General features: G+C 45.0%; 1 protein-coding gene across 4 annotated transcripts in view; it reads left to right on the top strand.

Moving 5' to 3' along the window:
- st3gal5 (ST3 beta-galactoside alpha-2,3-sialyltransferase 5) overlaps positions 1 to 22527 on the top strand; it is a 28093-nt gene extending 5566 nt beyond the window's left edge. For 2 of the 4 annotated variants that reach the window (XM_080773794.1, XM_080773795.1), the window contains exons 2-8: positions 3634 to 3745; positions 12060 to 12198; positions 14595 to 14807; positions 16579 to 16712; positions 18185 to 18371; positions 20858 to 21016; positions 21145 to 22527. In XM_080773794.1, coding sequence (XP_080629920.1) covers positions 3714 to 3745; positions 12060 to 12198; positions 14595 to 14807; positions 16579 to 16712; positions 18185 to 18371; positions 20858 to 21016; positions 21145 to 21408 — 1128 coding nt within the window. In that variant the 5' untranslated portion in view covers positions 3634 to 3713 and the 3' untranslated portion in view covers positions 21409 to 22527. Of the gene's footprint in view, positions 1 to 3633; positions 3746 to 9456; positions 9598 to 10015; positions 10028 to 12059; positions 12199 to 14594; positions 14808 to 16578; positions 16713 to 18184; positions 18372 to 20857; positions 21017 to 21144 lie in introns of those variants that run through there. The other 2 variants (XM_080773793.1, XM_080773796.1) reach the window with 2 other exon arrangements.
- The last annotated feature ends 3219 nt before the right edge of the window (positions 22528 to 25746 follow it).

Raw genomic sequence — 25746 nt, 5'->3', positions numbered from 1 at the left:
TCTTTATCTACTAGAGATGCGGTGTGTATTAACGACATGGAGTTTTCTCAACGCAAAATGCTGTGTTCAAGTTCAGGAGACTTGTAGGAAAAGAAAGCCACAAAACTATACATTGTTCTCGCTTCACTCTCCTTCTCACTTTCTCTACTTATGTGACTAATATCCACCTGTGCTTGTCCAGAGTTCATGTTTCTCACTGTGTGTGTGTGTGTGTGTGTGTGTGTGTGTGTGTGTGTGTGTGTGTGTGTGTGTGTGTGTGTGTGCGTGTGTGTGCGCGTGTGTGTGCGTGTGCGTGTGCGAACAGGGTCAGTAGCCTCAGTGTCAGCGTGCATATATCTGTTTCTGTGTTAGTTTATGCTGGGATGAAAAAGGAAGGGATGTCCGCACACTGAATCGTAGCTCCCAGGAAAATGATTTATTTGTTACAAACGTTGTTTGGACCACTGTGGGTCTTCGTCAGGTATCAGTACACAACATCAAGAGGCCTATTTATATACCACAGCATATGGGAATGGATTTTATTTGTATAGCACCTTTCCAAACATGTGCTTTACAGAAGATTACTGTTATAAAACAGTCATCATAAAGACATAAAAACGACATCAGCATCAAAACATCAATAAAACATGAAGAAAATATCAGGTCAATAAAACAATAAAAAAACTATATTAGGAAAAACACTTGGCATACAGATGTGTTTTTAAAAGCGTTTTTAAAAACGTGTTCCTTGTTGACCTGCCCATATGCTGTTGTATATATAAATAAATACGCCTCTTGATGTTGTATACTTGTACCTGACGAAGACCCACAGTGGTCGAAACGTTTGTAACAAATAAATCATTTCCTTGGGAGCTACGATTCAGAGGACCGCAGACATCCCTTCCTTTTTCATTGTACGTATTTTTGACCAGCACCTGTAGAGTTTCTGGAGATGTGCGTGCTTCCTGTCGGATCCTAACCTCGCCTCACCAGGCTTTCCACCGCCTCGGAGGAAAGCCTGGTCTCTGTTTCAAAAGTCTGTATGATCCGAGCTGGGGCCGGATGATGTGGTTACGTCATGTTGTAGTATTGTTTTTTTAGTCGCCAGACAGGATGAACAGGCGGCGACAACTTCCTTTTCCCTCTCAATAAAAGCTCTCGCTTACGAGAGCTTTTATTGCTTTTATTCAAACAGGAAGCCACAAACAGCTTCCTGTTTGTTGTAGGCAAACCATTGCCTACAACATGACGTAAGCATATCATCCGGCTCCAGCCCGGATCATATACCGAAATGAAATGGTGCCCAGGCTAGTCGGATCCTAGTTTATGCTGGGATCGGCTTATTTTTAGTGTCTGTTTTTGAAGATGTTGATGTCCGGACCTCTCACAACTGTGGTCATATTTTAGGTGTGTGTGTGTGTGTTTATTTCTATAAATCTATAATCTATAATAAGAATTGGTCGACTGATCCTATAACCATGATCTGTATGTTTTATGCTTTAAAACATTTTTAGAAATACATTTACAATTACACCATTCAGGTTGGTGTTTAGGTACTATAGACTACTAGAGATACTCGTGCCTGATTTTGGCGCGCGCCAGAGATGGGAATTATCAATGAATTCACAAATTGATGATTTGATAACCGTATATGGATCGATTTAAGCCAGTTAGTTGATAATATGAGCCGCGTTTGAAGTTCCCTCAATGTCTAACATAAAGAATCTACATTTTACTGATATACAGAAAGAATACAAAAGGCATATTATGTTCCTTAACCCATTCTGACCTGAGATCAGATTCATACGAGGTTTCCACTAGGACATACACTGGTCTGATTAATCCATTCTGACCTGAGATCAGATTCTAGAAAAGTCGTTCTTCGATTTTTCAAAAATAGCAGACCTACAAGCTCGTAGCGCGCCACTTGGTGGCGCGCTATGAGCTTGTAGATCTGCTATTTTTCAATAGCTAAAGCATAACATGATGCCAACACCAAAATGGGTGCCCGGTCAGAATGGGTTAAGCAAATATGTATTTGACCATGTGAGATACAGGGCCAGACAATGGCATCTTTGTATGAGGAATGAAATGAATTGTCTTGTCTGTCACATCACATGCAAAACCAGAGACGTTTCTGTGGCTATCAAGGTGGGGCCGGACTCTGTTTAACCGGCCAGACAGCATTACCCTCACAGAAAACGCCCAATAATAAAACCGCAGTATTATTATTAACCCATTTAGACCATGAGCTCGATTGTACAAAATGTCTTCTGAATCATGAGTTTTCTGAAAAAAAATAAGCTTCGGAAAAAATAAGTTTCCAGGAATCTGTCCGTCGCGGCAGTCAGCCGCGGGGGTGGAGCTATACTTTTCCATCCACCAGCTGTCGGAAAAAGAACTCGGAAATGACGTAAAACACAGCTTCTTCTGTCCGCGGCTGTCGGCTGAAATGTGCCCATGGGGAATCCCATTGTTCTGACCCTCTGAAGCTTGCCTCGGGGGGGAACCAAAACACACAGTGAGACAGTAATCTGCTATTCCTATATGCCATATGTTGATCTGTATGTAAAGTCTGTAACTCCACCCTGTATTCAACTCTGTCTATATGTGTAAAACGTATATATTGTCATGGTGTCATGAATCAAATCAAATCAAACTTTATTTATATAGCACATTTACATCGACCAAGGTCGAACCAAAGTGCTTCACATTACAAAGCATAATAACATACACAGGCAAACAGAAAGAAAGGGGATAAAATGTAAAATACAATATAGGCAATACATGGGAACATCGTACATGGGTATAGACTTGATTCAATTGAATTAAAGCGATAGAGTAAAAAATAGTCTTTAACCAATTTTGGGCGGGCACCCGTTTTGGTGTTAGCATCATGTCATGCTTTAGCTATTGAAAAATAGCAGATCTACAAGCTCATAGCGCGCCACCGAGTGGCGCGCTACGAGCTTGTAGGTCTGCTATTTTTGAAAAATCGAAGAACGACTGACATTTTTTAGAATCTGATCTCGGGTCAGAATGGGTTAATCAGACCGGTGTGTGTCCTATAGTGGAAACCTCGTATGAATCTGATCTCAGGTCAGAATGGGTTAATAGGGATTTGAAAACTGTCAACGGCCGAGCAGAGCGAACGTGGAGCGGCGGGGCGTTGGGTCCGGCCACGGCGAACGCACGATCTCCTCCTCTGGTCCTGGACTGTGTGTCGGGCACAATCAGGAGAGACTGATTGGCCGATCTCAGGGCTCTTGTTGGGACATAGGGAGTGATCAATTCAGCTAAATATGGAGGGGACTGCAGGCCATTTTGGGCTTCAATGAAACGGGTCACGAGTCTTGGGCTGGCTGGCCATCGCGGTCCACCCAGGGCCGCGGGAAGCTCTGCTCTGTTGTTGAACTGAATACAACTCTGATGGGATCTTCAGTTCATCTCTCTGCCTGCGTTCTTCATCCGCTGCGTTGATGACAAGGTTTTTCACTAATCTACAGTTTGTTTTTAGAGAACATTATTCTTCCCTAGTTTGTTCGGTTAATCAGACGACGATAAGTACAGTACTAAAACCCTATCTCTGTGCGTGCGTGCATGTGCGTGTGTGTGTGTGTGTGTGTGTGTGTGTGTGCGTGCGTGCGTGCACAGTGCCAGTAGCATGAGAGGCAGGGTGCAGCAGAGAGGAACAGAGTGGCGTCGTGTCCTCACAAGAGCACAATAACAGCAACATGAGGCTGCCCAAAGTCTGCAGAGCTCACAGGTAATGACACACACACACACACACACACACACACACGCGCACACGCACAGGCACACACACACACACACAACTAGTTGTGTGGACTTATTTCCACACCATCCACAGCATGCTATTGTATTCTAACTATTAGAGGCTCTCCCCCGAGATCATCCATACTGTTTGTTCCATTCTGCAAAGCTCAGCCATCACAGCACAAAGTGACACAACAAGTAACTCAATCTCAAAACTAACAATTGAGTAGTTGTGTCACAGAGAGAGAGAGAGAGAGAGAGAGAGAGAGAGGTTACTAGATATGAAAGGATTGCATTGTTACGACTAGTTTGATGCGAGGGCTCCTAAACTTTATCAGAGAGATGAGCCACACCTTTTAGGTTTGATCCAGGCCTTTACGTTTGAGATTAGAGCCTTTTTCCCCCCATTACAGCAGTGCTGGGGACCCCTGAAAACAATGATAATTGAACTGGGGACCCCCACACACACCAATTGGAAGTGTAGGAGTTGAGGCATTACATGTTGTTTGTCTCAGTCATTGTTCCTGCGTGTGACTCTGATCCGTCATTTGATTTGCATGGCGTCCGATTGTCCGTCACCTGCAGGCGACAAATGATCCAGATAATAATCAATCGTGCTTTTCATATCGTTGGAATAAGAGAGCTCACAGCTCACATTGTCGTTCACAACTCAACAACACACATTATAAACAAGTGGTTTATCAAACCTTTAATTTCACGTCAAGGACCTCCAGAATTGAAATGTATTTGAACGCGGATCTGAAAGAAAAAAAACATTTCAAACATTTTCAATATTTTCAGGAAATGTTCAAAAATAGAAGATGTATACAAGCTCACAGCGTGCAGGCATGAAGGGAAGAGCTTGTAGATCTGCAATTTTGATTAGCCAACCGTGTGATTGGATAAAGTGTTTACAATGATTGTGGCGCTGTCTGTCGGGCGGTATATCGTCTAGTTGCCAGCCCATAATAGTGCCCCCTTGTGAACCCGGACATGTTGAGGACACCAACGTTTTATGTTATGTGTGTCCAAACTACTGTAATTAATGAAGTTGTATTAGTTTTATTGTGCTATTATGGTCAAAGGACGGCAGTGAAGCAAGACTTTTATTGCAGTGAATGGAATGAAAGTTGGCACGGACGATCATCTTTTAGGGAACTGTGTTGCTGTTGGACAGATTAATATATACTATACTATATAAACGATATAAAAAGCATGATTATCAAAAGGACAAAGAAGGACACTGTACTTTAATCATCTGCAATAAACGCCCTTTGACCTGCTGATATTCACCTTTTGGTTGACACCTGGGGTTGTCCCGGGTGGTCAGTGGGGAGACAGACAGAGCCCTGGGGTTGTCCCGGGTGGTCAGTGGGGAGACAGACAGAGCCCTGGGGTTGTCCCAGGTGGTCAGTGGGGACACAGACGGAGCCCTGGGGTTGTCCCGGGTGGTCAGTGGGAGACAGACAGAGCCCTGGGGTTGTCCCAGGTGGTCAGTGGGGACACAGACAGAGCCCTGGGGTTGTCCCGGGTGGTCAGTGGGGAGACAGACAGAGCCCTGGGGTTGTCCCGGGTGGTCAGAGGGGAGACAGACAGAGCCCTGGGGTTGTCCCAGGTGGTCAGTGGGGAGACAGAGCCCTGGGGTTGTCCCAGGTGGTCAGTGCAGGGAGACAGACAGAGCCCTGGGGTTGTCCCGGGTGGTCAGAGGGGAGACAGACAGAGCCCTGGGGTTGTCCCAGGTGGTCAGTGGGGAGACAGACAGAGCCCTGGGGTTGTCCCAGGTGGTCAGTGGGGAGACAGACAGAGCCCTGGGGTTGTCCCAGGTGGTCAGTGGGGAGACAGACAGAGCCCTGGGGTTGTCCCAGGTGGTCAGTGGGGAGACAGACAGAGCCCTGGGGTTGTCCCAGGTGGTCAGTGGGGAGACAGACAGAGCCCTGGGGTTGTCCCGGGTGGTCAGTGGGGGAGACAGACAGAGCCCTGGGGTTGTCCCGGGTGGTCAGTGGGGAGACAGACAGAGCCCTGGGGTTGTCCCGGGTGGTCAGTGGGGAGACAGACAGAGCCCTGGGGTTGTCCCAGGTGGTCAGTGGGGAGACAGACAGAGCCCTGGGGTTGTCCCAGGTGGTCAGTGGGGAGACAGACAGAGCCCTGGGGTTGTCCCGGGTGGTCAGTGGGGAGACAGACAGAGCCCTGGGGTTGTCCCAGGTGGTCAGTGGGGGAGACAGAGAGAGCCCTGGGGTTGTCCCGGGTGGTCAGTGGGGAGACAGACAGAGCCCTGGAGTTGTCCCGGGTGGTCAGTGGGGAGACAGAGCCCTGGGGTTGTCCCGGGTGCGATTCCAGGCCAGGACAGCAGTGTATCCATGTGTGTCCCTGAGCAAGACTCTTAACCCCCGAATTGCTCCAGAGAGCCATAGAATGGCTGCTCACTGCTCCTATGTAGTTGTCATAGGATGGGTAAAATGTGCATATATATAGTATAAGACTATAAATACATATAATCTTTAAAGGAAACAAAGGAGAGGGACTTTTTTCTGCAGGGAAAAAAGGTTCCCTGTGTCTCAGGCTCTCTGACGGGAGAAAAGAAACAACACATTCCGTGAGTGTGTGTGAGCGATGTACAGATAGTCACGTTTCCTTCCTGGCGTCATGCCAACTCACCTCAAACGGTATAAAACCTTCACCCTGTTTCCCTCAAAGCTGCCAGTTCTCCAGTTCTCCAGTTCTCCAGTTCTCCAGTTCTCCCTGCTGATCTGAGCAGGACCAAACAAAGACTTCAATTGTCTTCCTGTTTCCTGGGGAACGGCTTGTGGCTTCTCAAACTTTTGTGTGTAAGACTAAGGAGTAGGACTAGGTTGATGTTTTATGATTTGTATGTATTTGGCTGCAGACCCCACCATCTGAAAATACGTTTGAAAATTGTTGCAGTGTGACGCGTTTTGAGCTTGTAGATCGGCTATTTTTGCTACTTGCGTATGACATAGAATGTCATAAGTAGGGCATTCATTTACAAAAATAATCTATAATAATATATTTTTTTAAAACAGAGATAAGAGGTTTCTCTGCCTGATTATACGCAATGTGGCCCTCTGGAGTGAGTGTGGAAATATAGTGGCCCTCTGTCTGGAGTGAGTGTGGAACTATAGTGGTCCTCTGGAGTGAGTGTGGAAATATAGTGGCCCTCTGGAGTGAGTGTGGAAATATAGTGGCCCTCTGGAGTGAGTGTGGAAATATAGTGGCCCTCTGGAGTGAGTGTGGAACTATAGTGGCCCCTCTGGAGTGAGTGTGGAACTATTGTGGCCCTCTGTAGTGAGTGTGGAACTATTGTGGCCCTCTCTATCTTCAGGGTTGCCCACCAAAGTTAACCACAAGACCGCTGAGAGTAGTTGTTGTTGCAAATCGTTCCCTTATAACGCTGACACCAGCATCAGAAATGCCTCCGTATTAAGAACAGCCTGATGATGGTTGCAGGCAAATAACAACATGTTTAGCAGCCAGATCGTGTAACGTCAGACACACAGCCACAAAGAATGTCAGAATTCTGGCAATATCTTTTTACATTGGAAACTCCCCCGCAGTGAAACAGTGTATGAGGGCCGGGCAGTCTAGTCTTACAGCTCTGTTACTCAACCTGTGAACAGTGTATGAGGGGTAGTCTAGTCTTACAGCTCTGTTACTCAACCTGTGAACAGTGTATGAGGGCCGGGCAGTCTAGTCTTACAGCTCTGTTACTCAACCTGTGAACAGTGTATGAGGGGCAGTCTAGTCTTACAGCTCTGTTACTCAACCTGTGAACAGTGTATGAGGGGCAGTCTAGTCTTACAGCTCTGTTACTCAACCTGTGAACAGTGTATGAGGGCCGGGTAGTCTAGTCTTACAGCTCTGTTACTCAACCTGTGAACAGTGTATGAGGGCCGGGTAGTCTAGTATTACAGCTCTGTTACTCAACCTGTGAACAGTGTATGAGGGCCGGGCAGTCTAGTCTTACAGCTCTGTTACTCAACCTGTGGTTCCAGGGACCTTATTGATGGACCACGAGGATACTGTATGAGACCCCCAAAAAATTGACATTGATATTTTCATAATAAAAAAATTAAGCTAAATTACGTAATTGTCCTCTTCTGCCCCAAATTTGAACCCGGTTTCCTGCTTTTTGCCAGCTGCTTGAAAAGCATTTAGTTTAGCCTGACACACACACACACACACACACGCACACACGCACGCACGCACGCACACACACACACACACACACACACACACACACACACACACACACATATAGCGCTGATGCATCACTGAACACGGGGAGAGAGAGAAGTTATTATAATCATTAGCTACAGTACATGCCTAACAACACACCTACAGTATAAGTTATTATTATAATCATTTCCTACATGCCTAACAGACGTACAGTACTGAATATCTGTGCTCTGCTCGGTCAAATGTCAAAACTGTGTGTCTTGGTGTTTCACAAAAAGACAATCTTTGATTTCATTCCCAGCAAAACAATGAATATGGCATCGGTTTAACCACCTTAAATTGAGCTATTTTCAAGAAAAGCCTTGGACATTTTTTAACCACTCTTGGTTGGGAGTCCATGGTACAAAATAGATGTTTCTTCCGGGCAGCAATGATGATACAACAACAACAATAATTATGCTAAAATACAATTATGTAACAATGCTCTAATACTGACAACTAACTGAAGGGATAATCAAATCACATTAAAACAGTATCTACTCCTGGCTGCTCTGTAGAACTGATGTCTGTGCATGAAAATACATTCCATTGTTATTGTGTAATCCATCTGTCATGTGAAAGGTATGCTGTGTGTGTGTGTGTGTGTGTGTGTGTGTGTGTGTGTGTGTGTGGTCAAACTCACATTGTTAAGGTCAGGTGAAGGTGTACTGTCTCTCTCTCTCTCTCTCTCTCTCTCTCTCTCTCTCTCACGTGTACACCTATACTGTCTATCTGTGCACGACTGCTCCGAGGTCGCCATATTTGACCTCGGGGGAATTTGTTTTGGTACGAGCGTGTTTTTTTTTAATGTCATTTGCAGACAGCTGCTTGTCAGTTTTGAATGTGAACAGGGAATGGAGACGTTTAGTGTCTGGTACGTAGGTCTATTATACGTTCCTATGTTCATATTTTAACTTTTAGTGATTTGTCTTCATAAATGAATGTAAGTGAGTAAGTAAGTACATTTGGTTTATAAAGCACTTTTCCATACAAAAGTTACAAAGTGCTGTACAGTGGTCAACAAGGCAATAAAAACAATCAAATTAAAACACACGATTAATAACACAACAAGAAGAGTAACAAAAACAAAACAGCAAATAGGTCAGGTAGACATTTCACAGATCAAAGTGCAATCGAAATAAATAAGTTTTTAGCAACTTCTTGAAAATGTCGGCAGACTCTGCCTTCTTTATAAAAAAGGGGGAGGGCATTCCACAGTGTGGGAGCAACCACTACAAATGCCCTTAGTCTCCCTTAGTTACCAGTTTAGTCACCGGAATTTTCAAACGGCCCTTATCTGAAGACCGGAGTGATCTTGAGCAAGATCAAAGTAGCAGATCCTCAAGCTCGTGTACTTTTGCTGTTTTTGACCTGACGCAATTTTCCAAGCAATGTTGTGGAACTGGAAAGCCTCCACCAAGCTCCACCCAAGTGAGCAGATTTGGACAGATTGCTATGGGTGACCAGCTGGGCCTGATACCGGCTGAGCAGCATCACTGAAATATAAACAGGGAAACAGGAACAAGACACCCATCGTGACATGTTGTTCAAGCTACAGACGAGGAGCGTGTGGATATGGAGGTTACCGAGGGGGCTTCTGAGGATGAGGTAGGCCAGGGTGTGGATATGGAGGTTACAGAGGGGGGCTTCTGAGGATGAGGTAGGCCTGCAGGGTGTGGATATGGAGGATACAGAGGGGGGCTTCTGAGGATGAGGTAGGCCTGCAGGGTGTGGATATGGAGGATACAGAGGGGGGCTTCTGAGGATGAGGTAGGCCAGGGTGTGGATATGGAGGTTACAGAGGGGGGCTTCTGAGGATGAGGTAGGCCTGCAGGGTGTGGATATGGAGGTTACAGAGGGGGGCTTCTGAGGATGAGGTAGGCCTGCAGGGTGTGGATATGGAGGTTACAGAGGGGGGCTTCTGAGGATGAGGTAGGCCTGCAGGGTGTGGATATGGAGGATACCGAGGGGGCTTTTGAGGATGAGGTAGGCCAGGGTGAGGATATGGAGGATACAGAGGGGGGCTTCTGAGGATGAGGTAGGCCAGGGTGTGGATATGGAGGTTACAGAGGGTGCTTCTGAGGATGAGGTAGGCCAGGGTGAGGATATGGAGGTTACAGAGGGTGCTTCTGAGGATGAGGTAGGCCAGGGTGTTGTTTGGGGCAGAGGATTCGTGGAGTGAGGATGCGATGGGTGGACTTTCTGATCTGATTAGAGGAGAGAGGATGGGTGGACTTTCTGATCTGATTAGAGGAGAGAGGATGGGTGGACTTTCTGATCTGATTAGAGGAGAGAGGATGGGTGGACTTTCTGATCTGATTAGAGGAGAGAGGATGGGTGGACTTTCTGATCTGATTAGAGGAGAGATGATGGGTGGACTTTCTGATCTGATTAGAGGAGAGAGGATGGGTGGACTTTCTGATCTGATTAGAGGAGAGATGATGGGTGGACTTTCTGATCTGATTAGAGGAGAGAGGATGGGTGGACTTTCTGATCCTGATTATGAGTGGGATTACTGTGATTATGAGTTGGAGCATAATACAGATGCTTAATTTAGACCAGGTGTTTTCAACTGATTTATGAACCAGGGACCACCACGCTGACTAATAATCACCCTGGGGACCACCGTTGAGTTGGGTGAGGGGATATTAAAATTAATATCAAATGTGTTAATTTGATATTCATTTTATTTAATTAAATTAATTGATTTAATTTGAGGTAAATTAAATCAAGCCCTTAACAGTCAGTAATTTAATATAATATATGCTAGTCATCCGGAGCTATTCCTTTCCCATGGTTGCCCTTTATACTCTGTTCTCTTTAACCCATTCTGACCTGAGATCAGATTCATACGAGGTTTCCACGGGACACACACTGGTCTGATTAACCCATTCTGACCTGAGATCAGATTCTAAAAATGTCAGTCGTTCTTCGATTTTTCAAAAATAGCAGACCTACAAGCTCGTAGCGCGCCACTCGGTGGCGCGCTATGAGCTTGTAGATCTGCTATTTTTCAAGAGCTAAAGCATAACATGATGCTAACACCAAAATGGGTTCCCGTTCAGAATGGGTTAAACTCATAGATGGCAGACACATGCGATTGCATGATTATATTATGGGCACATTTCCTAATAGATTCAACCAGTCAATGCGGTTCACTTTCCCTTGAAATTCAAACTTCCACTTTCTGTGGAAGTTCTTGACATCCGACTTCCCAGTAACTGACATTGATGTCATCATACATCACCATTCACCGGGTCACTTAAAGTTTCCCAACTAGTGGTCGATAAAAAAACATACTAAATGCATGGCCATGAGGGTCCACATGCAATACCTACACGGACCACCAGTGGTCCACGCCGGACCACCAGTGGTCCACGCCGGACCACCAGTTGAAAACCTCTGATTTAGACTGATGATTCTTGGTTCACCTTTGACCTTGTGTTGTCCTTGCTTACTGTAAATAGCTCTGGATTAAATGCCTAAATTGTAATTTGGAAAAGATAAAGATTATCATATTTTTATTTTATTTTTTCTCTCTTTTTTTTTCTTCGTTTTTGTATAATTTTACAGAAAGTTGCTTTTTGGGCAACCAAGCTTAAATCGTTCTTGGTTCCCATGTGAATGAATGCCAAAATAAAAAATAAAATAACACTTTACTTAAAGGTTGGATTTATAATGCAGTATATAATGCACATTCATAATGCATTGCATGCAACAATCGTCATCATAAGCCTTACTATAACGAGTGTTAAGTGCATTATTTATTATGCATTATAAATGCAATTATAAGGCGTTATAGACCCGACCTTTGGTAAACGTGTCACCAAAAACCTGTTGGGAAAGCACGCTCCAACGTCTGGTATCGAACAGATCGAAATCTCAAATGGACTCTAATCTCTCTGTCTCTCTCTCTCTCTGTGTGTGTGTGTGTGTGTGTGTGTGTGTGTGTGTGTGTGTGTGTGTGTGTGTGTGTGTGTGTGTGTGTGTGTGTGTGTGTGTGTGTGTGTGTGTGTGTGTGTGTGTGTGTGTGTGTGTGTGTGTGTGTGCGTGTGCGTGTGCGTGTACAGGCGTGTGCTGGTGCCTCTCATGGTGGTGGTGGGTGTGGTGAGCTTGGCGATGGTGTCTCTGCCCCTCTTTGATATGTCAAACTCGGATACCACCAAACCCCTGGCCCTGCATGTGGAGGTAGACCCTGAACACAGACAGGTAGGAGACACCAAACCCCTGGCCCTGCATGTGGAGGTTCAGGGCTATATTTTGCGTGTCTTAAGTACCAGGTCTTATTCCCTAACTTGAGTAAACTAAAGACCTGGAGGCGTGGTCAATGCCATTTGACTATTCTGAGTGGCCAAAGAGCATTGATCACGCCTCCAGGTCTTTAGTTTACTCAAGTTAGGGAATAAGACCTGGTACTTAAGACACGCAAAATATGCAGGTCCCTTGGTGTGATCCATGGTCAGGCAATGCCCTCTTGATTGTTTATTGTATTACTACACATTATGATACAGTTGATGATGCTGCGTTTGGTCGTGTAAATAATGTAAACTATTTTCACATTTTAATTTGATTTTTGATTTTCTATTTGTTTATCTTATCTATCTTACCTGTCCATGAATACGTACTCTGCTGTTGTTGTTTGTGTTTGTATTTTAAGTTCTCTGTTTTATGTGTTTGTAAAAAATCTAAAATAAAGTACTGATCATAAAAGACACGCAAAATACAGCCCATAGACCCTGAACACAGACAGTTATACGACTGCAATTCAATGCATTCAAACGGTGGTTTTCAACCATTATACAGTAGATTAACTCTTGATAGCGTAAAATGAAACCAAATGGACCCGTACATTTACACTCGCAAGAGTTTTAATATTGTTAAATATCTGCATTACAAGTCAGAAGTCTGCACAATTTGAAGAATTGTTATTTTCATCAACGTTGGCCTGTTATCTCTCTTAAAACACAATAGATTAACCAATTTAGACCTGAGGACGCATCTTTAACCATTCTTCTTTTAGCTGTTGAAAATGAGCAGATCTACAAGCTCATAGTGCAGCATCTGCTATTTTTGAAATAAATGTGAAAATGTGTGCAAATCTTTGGATATATATTCTTTCGCAGCGAATGTTTTTGACTCAAATCTTTGCTTCTGGGACGGTCCCTGAACAACATATTTTCAGGTTGGGGTCAGCGGCCAATTACATATAACGTTTGGGGTCCTTGACATGAAATAGTTTAACCCATTCTGACCTGAGATCAGATTCATACGAGGTTTCCACTGGACACACACTGGTCTGATGAACCCATTCTGACCTGAGATCAGATTCTAAAAATGTCAGTCGTTCTTCGAATTTTTCAAAAATAGCAGACCTACAAGCTCGTATCGCGCCACTCGGTGGCGCGATATGAGCTTGTAGATCTGCTATTTTTCAATAGGTAAAGCATAACATGATGCTAACACCAAAATGGGTGCCCGGTCAGAATGGGTTAAGAACCACTGACATAGAAACTTCAGAAAACTGTCATGATTTAGAAGACATTTGTATAGAATCTGGTGCCTGGTCTTAATGACCCCTTAAACACAATAGATGACTTCCTAAACACGATAGAATACAACAAAACAAAACATTTCGGTCCTGGAACTTTCGTCACTGCTATCATAGCACTGACGGTCCCGGGACCCAAAGTCTTCCTTCATTTTTCACGCAGCGAGCCAAGTCTTTTTCTGCCATTCTTCCTTGTTTTTGAGACCAGTGCACCTGCACTCCGCCGTTTCCACTCTGCTTTGGGGTTCATTTGGATGAGCACAATGAGCGTTCAGTGAAGTTGCTTTGAATAGAACGTCATGGTCGTTTTCACATGGTCATCTTTCGTAAAGGACAATCCAAATTAAGTTGATTTGAATAGAACATCATTTGGACAATCCAAATGAAGTTGCTTTGAATGGACAGTCAAATCCAGTTCATCCAGCTTGTTTATTGTGCATTCAGCGACCAGTCGGCGCTCACCGCTGCGGAGCCAGTGTGGTTAACCCATTCTGACCTGAGATCAGATTCATACGATGTTTCCACTGGACACACACTGGTCTGATTAACCCATTCTGACCTGAGATCAGATTCTAAAAATGTCAGTCGTTCTTCGATTTTTCAAAAATAGCAGACCTACAAGCTTGTAGGTCTGCTATTTTTCAATAGCTAAAGCATAACATGATGCTGACACCAAAATGGATTCCAGTTCAGAATGGGTTAACAGAGAGGGAAATGACTCTGAGGCTGAGCACGCAAAGTGCAATAAATGCGATGAGTTTCCTGCAAAGGTTGTTGCCGCTTGCACCAGTTGCACCACGTCCACATTGAGGAAACATCTCTAAATCAATATGCCTACAACATATTGTCCACGACTCACGTTTTTTAAAACTATAACATTTTTTCGGGTATCAGGTTTTCGAGCTCCATCATATATTCCTGACCCACAGATTGAGAACCACTGGCTTACACCACTGACTGACACTGCATTGCATTGACCTTTGTACTGCTCGTGCACAGTACACGTACGTGCACAGCGTGCATTGACCTGTGTGTGTGTGTGTACTACTGTTTCCAGCTCGTGCACACGTACGTGCACAGCGTGCTGCAGGCAGAGTGTCAGCCCAGCTACACCAGGCGGAGCCTGTTGGCGCGACTTCCTGCCTCCAGCCTGGAGACGACGCCCTTCCTGTCCAGCAAGGACACGCCCCTTCCCAACCACCTCTTCCTGTACCCGCCCCCTTTTGGCTTCAGAGGGCTGAGGCGCAAACTGGAGGACCTGCTGAAACTGGTGAGTAATATCGACAATATTATTAAAACAATTCGTTTCTCTGCACAACTTTATCGTCGGCACCGCGCCATACCAACTTCACAACTGCAACACAGTATCACAACATCCGGTTCCCCCCCCCCCTTCCGGTCCCCCCTTCATAAACGTCCCCCCGTTGCCTCACAGTGCAACACATGCCATTCACACTGGTCATAGAGAACAGGAAACATACAGTATTAACAAAGTCACTGTCTTTCCAAAAAAAAAGCGCCACTGTTTTTTTCCTCTGTAGCAGATTTGTCTGGTTTCCAGGCTACAAAGTTTCACCCCAATTGGATGCTGCTGCGTTCATGATTTGTGGCATTTGGGGCAAAAAAAACGGACCACGGCAAAAAACAGATCACTCCGTAGCCAAATCGGAAGGCAATTTGTGAACTCTGACACATACTTTGTGACAACCCAAGACAACTACAGAGATAATGTATATATACTCATATGAGTTTGGGCAAAATCTCTAGGAGTAGAAACAAAAACTGTTTTGCTAATACCTGCCTCATGGTGGCCGCTATAGCTGGCCCGTTTGAAATCTTTGGTGTGTGTAGGTTCTTCTAGTGTGTGTGCAAAGTGTCCCGGTGATTGGTCCAGTGGTGATTGGTCCAGTGGTGATTGGTCCAGTGCTGATTGGTCCAGTGGTGATTGGTCCAGTGGTGATTGGTCCAGTGGTGATTGGTCCAGTGCTGATTGGTCCAGTGGTGATTGGTCCAGTGGTGATTGGTCCAGTGGTGATTGGTCCAGTGGTGATTGGTCCAGTGCTGATTGGTCCAGTGGTGATTGGTCCAGTGGTGATTGGTCCAGTGGTGATTGGTCCAGTGCTGATTGGTCCAGTGGTGATTGGTCCAGTGGTGATTGGTCCAGTGGTGATTGGTCCAGTGGTGATTGGTCCAGTGCTGATTGGTCCAGTGGTGATTGGTCCAGTGGTGCGTGTAGCATTCCTGCAAAACATCTTGAAAGCCAATTGTTGTCAATAGGAAAGCCTGTGTAGTGCAGTGGTTCCCAAAGTGGGGTCCGGGGACCCTCAGGGGTCCTAGATGGAGTTCCAGGGGGTCCCCAGCTAAATGATAGTTTGGAACCAAATGGACCCTTGTAACCATAATGGACCCTAACGGGTCCATTTTGTTCCATTTGTACACTCTCAGAGTTAAATTAACATTGATTTTACAATATAAATTGGAGGTCTCAGAGATAGAAATGCCATTAAATGGGTGTCCGTAGACTAATGCATGTTAAACTGCAATTCTACCACAGGTCGTTTCGAGGAAGCAATCTGATTGGTTGAAACAGCCTTCTAGCCGGTGGTTAAACCACCACACACCACCACCTAATCAAAACAAAGAATTCAGCCGCTCTGTTCTCCCAGAGCGCTAGCAAACTCGGTTTGCTCTCGTTTAATTAAGCAATATTACACTCGAGGGTGTGGGTTAACGTGATTATTGCCACTTCAGTGATGCTTGCGGAACTCGACTCCATCTCGTTCCTGACCGCATCCCTGTCGTGGCAATAATCACGTTAACCCACACCCTCTCGTGTAATATTGCTTAATTAAACGGGTTGAGAATCAATGCTAGAGCCTTAAAAATCTTCTGTTTTGGCAACCACTGGTGTAGTGTGTACCGAGGCAAACCGGAATGGAATCTGAAACATCTGACAGATACATACAGTACATCCTGATAACAATGAGGTAAAGTTAATTATTGTTAATAATACGTTATTCTGTGATTGATTCCTGGTCCAGCTGCCAGACTCTGACCCCACGCCTCCACTGGACACGAAGCAGGAATGCCAGCGCTGTGTGGTGATGGGGAACGGAGGCATCCTGAGAGGCCTGGAGCTGGGTCCACTTATTGACCGCTTCGACACCATCATCAGGTCAGCTCAAAGTTCACCACTTCACACTCTCTGTGCCCAACGCGTCCCCACACCTCTTTACAATGACCCGCGTAGGAAGCCCATGGTGTCTGGGGACGTCTTATAGTACGGACTAATCAATATCCCCATATTGGGAGGACGATAAGGAAGGAAAGGATGAAATATTGAGGGGCAACGATGGCACAGTTGGTATAGTGCTGTCGCCTCACAGCTAGAAGGTCCTGGGTTCGATCCCCACTGGTGGGCGCTGGGGGCGAGGGTAGGTACCCTCACAAAAAACATGCAGTGATCCTGGTCTCTAAACTGCCTCCCCCTGGCCAGCCGGGGCGCCTGATGGAGGGGAAAGGAACTGGGTGGAAATTAATAACGTGTTCCTTCCACGCGCTACGTCCAACCAGGGAAACCCCCCCCTGATGTAAAGGAGCAACTTGGACACTCAGGCATGAAGGAAGCATGAGTTCAAGTCCGTTGCTCTCCCCTTGTCCCCCATATATGGGGACTAGGTTGGTGGAGGGTGTGTAGAGCCTAGGATCACATTAGATAATTGACACAGGGGTGAAAAATGGGTTACAAAATCGTGGGATAAAAAATAAGTAAAAAAGAAAAACGTCCAAAAGAGATGCTCGTCCTCACTGTTCACTTTTGCTGTTTTAAGCACTATGTTATACTATTTAGCTATTGAAAAATAACTCATAGCGTGACACTAGCTTGTAGGTCTGCTATTTTAAGAATATTATAAGAATCGTGAAAATGTGGCGCAAATCTTTGAATATATATTCTTTCAGAGCGAATGCTTCTGGGAGGTCCTTCGAACACCATATTTGCAGATGGGGGTCGGCGGCCAAGTACAGTTTTTGGGGTCCTTGACATGAAATATTGAGCACCACTGGCATAATAGAAACATGAGGTATTTCAGAAAACTGTCATGATTTAGAAGTCATTTTTAAAATGTCGATGTCAGGCCTAAATGGTTCATTAGGACACATTGAAAATAACTTTACACACTTGAACCACGGCATCCCTATTCTGGTGGAATATTCACCATAAAAATAGCAGGTCTACAGGCTCAGCGTTGTTGTGTGCTTGTAGGCTATATCTGCTTTTTATTTTGTGAAGACATTTGGTGTATAAGTCGAAACAGAACGCACCAAGTACAGTGACACTCAGTCTCCTGAATCATGGGTTCACTCAAAGTCATACGATTTGTCACACTCGTTAGCGCAGTGAAATTTGTTCTCCGCTTGACCCATCTCTTGGAGCGGTGAGCTGCAGCCGTGCCACGCTCGGGAATCATTTGATTAGTAGATTTGACCCCCCAATCCAACCCTTTGATGCTGAGTGCCAAACAGGGAGGCATTGGGTCCCATTTTTACAGTCTTTGGTATGACCCGGCCGGGGATCGAACCCCGACCTCCCAGTCTCAGGGCGGACACTCTAACCACAAGGCCACTGTCTGGCCACTGTTTCCCCAGGTTGAACAGTGGTCCTCTGGGGGAGTTCAGCCTGGACGTGGGCAACAGGACCAGCATCAGGATGAGTTACCCAGAGGGCACGCCCCACCAGTGGCCCGACACGGACCCCCGCGCCCTGTTCGTGGCCGTGGTCTACAAGGCCGTGGACCTCAGCTGGATCTCTGCCATCGTCAAGAGACACGCTGTGGTGAGTGGAGTACATGCGGCTCCCTGTGTGTGTGTGTGTGTGTGTGTGTGTGTGTGTGTGTGTGTGTGTGTGTGTGTGTGTGTGTGTGTGTGTGTGAGTGTGCGCTTGCGTGCGTGACTGTGTTGTGTGTTGCTATCTTCTTGACTCTGTAATAATACTAATAATTGCATAGCACTCACACACACACTCCATACAATTATCTAGGCTCCAGTGACATGCTGGGTCTTAATGGGTTAAACGCAGGCTCTGTATGTGTGGAGCCAGATTCTACAACAGGTCGTTTGGAGGAAGCAATCTGATTGGTCAGCACAGGGCCTAATTTGATATGTGTTCAGATAGGGCCAGGAATGCAAGGAGTCACAGCTGCTAGACAGCAGATACATGAGCCTTTGTTTCATGACAAATGTGATATTGTCTTCCTGTAGCCAAAGGGACAACCCTGGCTGGAGGACTGTCTGGATCAATCGTCAAATCAAATCAAATCAAACTTTATTTGTATAGCACCTTCACACAGCCAAAGCTGACCAAAGTGCAGAACAGAGTAAAAACAAGACAGTAGAGCATAGAAATATAAAACAATGAAAAGAGACAATGAAATATAAAACAGAGCATACAATAGCACAGAGCAGGAAATCAATATACAGGTAAATCAGGTGCAGTTAACCCATTCTGACCTGAGATCAGATTCATACGAGGTTTCCACTGGACACACACTGGTCTGATTATAACCCATTCTGACCTGAGATCAGATTCTAAAAAATGTCAGTCGTTCTTCGATTTTTCAAAAATAGCAGACCTACAAGCTCGTAGCGCGCCACTCGGTGGCGCGCTATGAGCTTGTAGATCTGCTATTTTTCAATAGCTAAAGCATAACATGATGCTGACACCAGAATGGGTTCCCGTTCAGAATGGGTTAAAGGCGAGGGAGAACAGATGAGTTTTGAGGAGGGATTTAAAAGCCCCAGTTGACTCGGCAGATCTAATATGGAGGGGCAGCTTGTTCCAGAGTTTGGGGCCCGCAGGCAGCCGCAAAAAGCACCATCACCCTCTGCTCCTCTTACTGGTCCTGAGCTCGACCTGCAGCAGCTTGTCCGCAGGATCAATGGTCCATTGTGTGACCTGCTAAGCGCTGTAGGTGTATTAACCCATTCTGACCTGAGATCAGATTTAAGAAAATGTCTTCTACATCCTGACAGTTTTCTGAAAAAGCTATTGTTTCTATGTCAGTCGTGCTTCGATTTCTCAAAAATAGCTAAAGCATAACATAATGCTAAAACCAAAATGGGTTAAGTAGGCCAGTAAGTAAGCCCTGGGCCCGCCCCCCACCCCCCACAATAATATTTGAACACCCCCATCGCCCAGGACGAAGTTCTTTGTCCTTTCTATTAGTAACGCCCGACGCCCAAGACGAAGTTTGATCCAAAAGACGAAGTTTATTGATGTGAAAACGGATCGCATCATCGCTCCACGGCCTGGGAGGAGCGCCTGTTGTGCAATCCTCGATGTTGCGCAACAACAGTGAGACGTCATCGAAAAGGTTCCTCCCCTGTTTAGCCGACGACAACGGAAACGTCAATAACTCTAAATCTCTACATCAATCATCCCGTCTAATTATAATAAAAAAACATCCTGTGTTAGACGGCCCTCCGCTGTTGCTAGTCGCGATAGATGTCCTCCCGTTGCTGTCGATCGGCTCTAGAGTGGTTTGGCCACATCTAGCTGCTATACAGCCACATCCGGAACAACATCCGGTCCGTCGGTAAAAGTGGTCCCTGTTTATAAATCGACTGGGCGCTATAATGTAATGGATTAAATAACCCAGAGGCAATTAAAGTTTCCACCCTGGAATGTTGGAATGTTCAATTTAGTTTAACTCGGTTCCACAGATATATATATTGTGAAAATAGCTAATCTACAAGCTCATAACGCCTTCGCGAGGCATTGTAGATCGGCTATTTCACAATTTGTCTCCCTTATATTCAGATCCACAGACCTTGAGTGTCCCGAGTTGAGGCTTAGAGGCGACCGGGCCTTCTGGGTTGCAGCCCTTAGGCTGTGGAACACCATCCCCTACTCAATCAGAACCTCCCCCTCCATTGACGTTCTTAAATCCAGACTTAAAACCCTGTTTTACTCCCAATCATTTGATTTGCCCGTGACCTTGTTTTTAAACCAGTATATTGTGCTTCTATTGTCTGTAATTGTCTTTTTGCTGTGTTCTCACTATCTGTCGTTCATGTTGATGAAATGTCTGTACAGCACTTGTGTGCTTTATAAATAAAGGTGATTTGATTTGATTTGATATTATTTGACAATTTGGCCAATGGGACTGGCTCTAATGGTCTGTCTGTCCGTCTGTCTGTCTCTCAGCCCCTGTGGGACTGGCTCTAATGGTCTGTCTGTCTGTCTGTCTGTCTGTCTCTCTCTCTCAGCCCCTGTGGGACTGGCTCTAATGTTCTGTCTGTCTGTCCGTCTCTCTCTCTCAGCCCCTGTGGGACTGGCTCTTCTTCTGGCAGAAGGTTCCAGAGCATCTCCCGCTGCATCCCAAGAAGATCCGCATTCTGAACCTGGAGGTGATCAGGGAGACGTCCGTGGACCTGCTACAGTTCCCCCCACCCAAGTTCCGCCTGTGGGGCTGGGACCAGGTAACATTTTATTTTATTTCGACGTCAGGCCTAAATGGGTTAAGTAAAAGTACTCCGTTACTTTCCTCTCTGCAGAACGTGCCCACGCTGGGTTAAGTAAAAGTACTCCGTTACTTTCCTCTCTGCAGAACGTGCCCACGCTGGGCGCCACGGCGCTCAGCCTGGCCAGCCTGCTGTGCGACGAGGTCAGCCTGGCAGGCTTCGGCTACAACCTCAGCCAGCAGGGGGCGCCGCTGCACTACTACGACCGGCAGCCCATGGCGGCCATGCTGGGGCAGACCATGCACGACGTGGACAGGGAGAGGGCGCTGCTGAGCGACCTGGTGAGGGAGGGCGCGGTCAGCGACCTGACGGGAGGCCTGCACTGCTCCTTCTGCAGCGGCACCAGCTGAAGAAGAAAGAAGAAAGACCACCCACCACCATTTTTGTTTTCTTTTTTTGACAAAAGGATCCCTAACTGATAGGGATTCTAATTTTTTTTTAATAAATTAACGCTGTTCATGTCTGGCTAGTAACCTGACGCTGCCAGATCCAAGAAGCTTGCTACACAAATTTGTTTCACAGCTTATTGGGATCTGGGATCTCGGAAGCAAATTCGATGACGGGGCTGTTCCTTTTTTTCAAGATACTTGGTAGATGATTGGATGGGACCGTCTGTCTATCACTGTGTGGGCGTGCAAACACAACCAATCATATTGACGTGTCTATATAACTTCACATCCGGTTTCGCACATATCCCGCCCTTAGCTCACGCTGATTGGTTCGGTACGGAACGGATCGGTGTTAGCTGAACTCCCTGAGAGATCCCTGTGTTGGGGAACATAGTTACCCAATACCGCCCCCATCTGGCAGCGTCAGGTTATCTGGGTAGAGCTCTGGCCTCTGGACCACAAGGTCATGGGTTCGAGACAAGAACCTCCTTCCCTCAACCAGAGCACTGAAGAAGATGGGTCATTCATGGCTGGGTCTTCCAGCATGACAACGACCCAAAACATACGACCAAGGTAACAAAGGAGTGGAGTGGAGTGGCCTATAGCCAGTCTCCAGACCTTAATCCCATAGAAAGGAACAAAGGAGTGGAGTGGAGTGGAGTGGCCTAGCCAGTCTCCAGACCTTAATCCCATAGCATAGAGAGTCTGTGGAGGGAGCTGAAAGCTTCGAGTTGCCAAGCGACAGCCTCGAAACCCTCAGGATCTGGAGAGGATCTGTAAAAAGGAGTGGACCAAAGTTCCTCCTGAGGTGTAATGTGTGCAAACCTGGTGACCAACTACAAGAAACGTCTGACTTCTGTGCTTTTCGCCAACAAGGGTTTCTCCAACAAGTATTAAGTCATGATGTGCTTGGGGATCAAATACTTATTTCACCTGTTAAAATGGAATTTAATTTATAACCTTTTATATAATGTTTTTTTCTGGACTTTTTTGTTGATATTCTGTCTCTCTTATCTGTTAAAATACAAGTACCATAAAAATTATAGACAGCTCTCATTTCTTTGTATTAGGGAAAAATTTACAAAATCAGCAGGGGGTCAAATAAACTGTATATACTATATAAGCTTAGCAACTTTGTGTTGATTGCGAATTCAGTGAGCACTTACTATGAGACCTAGCAGATCATGTCTGTCTGTCTGTGTGTCACACTTTTGTGCCCATATATGGAGCTGCTTTGGGGACTCCTTATATGGTTATGGCTGAGTCATGGTGACATGACTGGCGTGTGATGGCGTGGTCCAACTTGTGCCCATATATGGAGCTGCTTTGGGGACTCCTTATAAAGGCTTATATAAATCTTTAAAAAAAACAAATATGTACGAGCTGCGTTCGCTTCCCGCGTTTGCGTGTCTTACTGGTATAGCATGAATGGTTGTAGCGATGTAAAGCTAAACCCTTATGCAGCCATGTTGTATCCACTAACATCCACTGTAAAGCTAAACTTATGCATCCATGTTGTATCCACTAACATCCACTGTAAAGCTAAACCCTTATGCATCCATGTTGTGTCCACTAACATCCACTGTAAAGCTAAAGCCTTATGCATCCATGTTGTATCCACTAACAACCACTGTAAAGCTAAACCCTTATGCATCCATGTTGTATCCACTAACATCCACTGTAAAGCTAAAGCCTTATGCATCCATGTTGTATCCACTAACATCCACTGTAAAGCTAAACCCTTATGCATCCATGTTGTATCCACTAACATCCACTGTAAAGCTAAACCCTTATGCATCCATGTTGTATCCACTAACATCCACTGTAAAGCTAAACCCTTATGCATCCATGTTGTATCCACTAACATCCACTGTAAAGCTAAACCCTTATGCATCCATGTTGTACTATCCACTAACATCCACTGTATAGCTAAACCCTTATGCATCCATGTTGTATCCACTAACATCCACTGTAAAGCTAAACCCTTATGCATCCATGTTGTATCCACTAACATCCACTGTAAAGCTAAACCCTTATGCATCCATGTTGTATCCACTAACATCCACTGTATAGCTAAACCCTTATGCATCCATGTTGTATCCACTAACATCCACTTTGTTCTGTGGACGGACGCAGCATGTCTTAAAATTGTGGTACTGTGGTAAGAACTTTTACTTTGGCAATTAACGCTCTGTGTGAGTTTAGTCATGATTAGTTTTTTACCGATTAACCTTTTATTTTATTTTAGCCTTGGCTATCCAAAAGATATCAGATACACAAGCTCACAGTGCATCACTTTGTGACGCCCTGTAAACTTGTACATCTACTATTTTGGAACACTGTTTTTGAGAAATCTTGGAAGTGTGAGAACTACTTCAGGTTGGGCTAAAGTGTTTTTCCTTATTTAAAAAGAAAGTTATTTCATTTAACTAAAAAAGTTCGTTTTTATTTTATTTTTTACCACCGCCATTTTGTTAGTTTTAGTTAATGAAATTATAATAATGTTGGTATACCCACAGCATTGAGAGTGTGTGATGTTGATTAGATCAGGCCTCACACTTTTTATGTATTCTTTTATTGACATAACTTATGTTGTTACCACTAAGTCACCGCTTTAGAATATTCCGAGTAGTATATATGCCTTTTAATTGTTTGTTTGTTTGTGTGTGTGTGTGTGGGGGGGGGGGTGCTTGTTGTTTGTATTGTTTGTTTGGGGGTGGGGGGGGGGGGGGGGGTGCTTGGCTTGCAAATAGTAAAAGCTGCTAATTAAGGGTGAATTAATGCTATTCTTTTTTTTCTAATGAATTTGACAAAGATGTTCTCTTATTATGATTACAGTTCATGTAGTTTGTAAACACACGGAACTGTTTCAGTTAGTTATTTTCATTGTATTTTCTTTATTTATCAGTTGTTCTGTTAACTACAAGTTTGTTCCATTTGTAGTTTGTTGCCTGATGACCAAAAAAGTCCAATATCTGCCCCGGGCCGGCCATTTAGGCTAGTGGTTAAGATGTTGGCTTTCCACGCTAGAGATCCGGGTTTGATACCCGGGCGTCCCACACTTGAATGTTAAAGCCCAGCTGCACGGGGTTTCCTGGTCATGATTCCACGGGTCCCCCTGCAGTTCACACTCCTACCACTAGGGCAGAGTGCTTCAACACTGGACAGCCTCACTGGGGCCTTGGTTACGCACCATCTCATTTCCTGAATTATGTTTATTATTTTTTTGTACTGTGAATCTCTGTGCCTCTTTCTGTCTATAGTGTGTCTAGTTTTCATGATCATCAGTGTTGATTTTGACAGCAATATGTTTTGTCATCTGAAATGTCTTACCCGTAGTCTAGTTTTAGTCGACTAAATATAATAACTAAATCAATATCGTAGTTGACAAAATCTACAGTTGATTTTGTTGACGGAAAATTATTTTGCCGGGCATTGATGGCCTCATTTTACACTTGGTTGGCCGAAAATAGCCGATCCACAAATTGTATTTTAGTCATAGTTTTAGTCATCATAGCTTATTTGTTAGTTTTAGTTTTCGTCAGTGGAAAAAGGTAGTCGACGGACATAGTTCGTCATAGTTTTAAGTCGACGAAATCAACACTAATGATCATGCTTTGTTACTCATGTCATTCTGGGGTTTGTCTCCTTTCCCACACTCCCACCGGGAGGAAGAGACTCAGAACAAAGACTGGAAATGTAGTCAGCTTAATGTCCTCTTTAATTGGCTTCATCACCTTAATTAACTTAATTACATAATTCCACAAGACTAGGGTCAGATGTTAACGTTATTAACCCATTCTGACCGGGAACCCGTTTTGGTGTTTAGCATCATGTCATGCTTTAGCTATTGAAAAATAGCAGATCTACAAGCTCGTAGCGCGCCACCGAGTGGCGCGCTACGAGCTTGTAGGTCTGCTATTTTTGAAAAATCGAAGAACGACTGACATTTTTTCAAAATCTGATCTCAGGTCAGAATGGGTTCATCAGACCAGTGTGTGTACAGTGGAAACCTCGTATGAATCTGATCTCAGGTCAGAATGGGTTAAGCACGTCTGGTCCACGTCGCTTTGTTCCTAATTGTGTTGTTGTCGTCGGGGGAGAAACCTTGTACTGTATCTCCATATTTTTCAATGTTTTATACATATATTTTTTTTGTAAATGAACGCCTCCGTCTCACAAGAGCTCTCTAGTGCAAATGGCAGATCTACAAGCTTACATCGTGTCGCATCATTCATGGCGACACGTTGTGAGCTTGTAGATCGGCTATTTTCACTATTGTGCATTGTGTTTTTTAAA

Source organism: Protomyctophum bolini, assembly GCF_963924005.1.
Source record: "Protomyctophum bolini genome assembly, chromosome: 10".
NCBI lineage: Eukaryota > Metazoa > Chordata > Actinopteri > Myctophiformes > Myctophidae > Protomyctophum > Protomyctophum bolini.
This window is presented reverse-complemented; position numbering and strand designations above follow the sequence as displayed.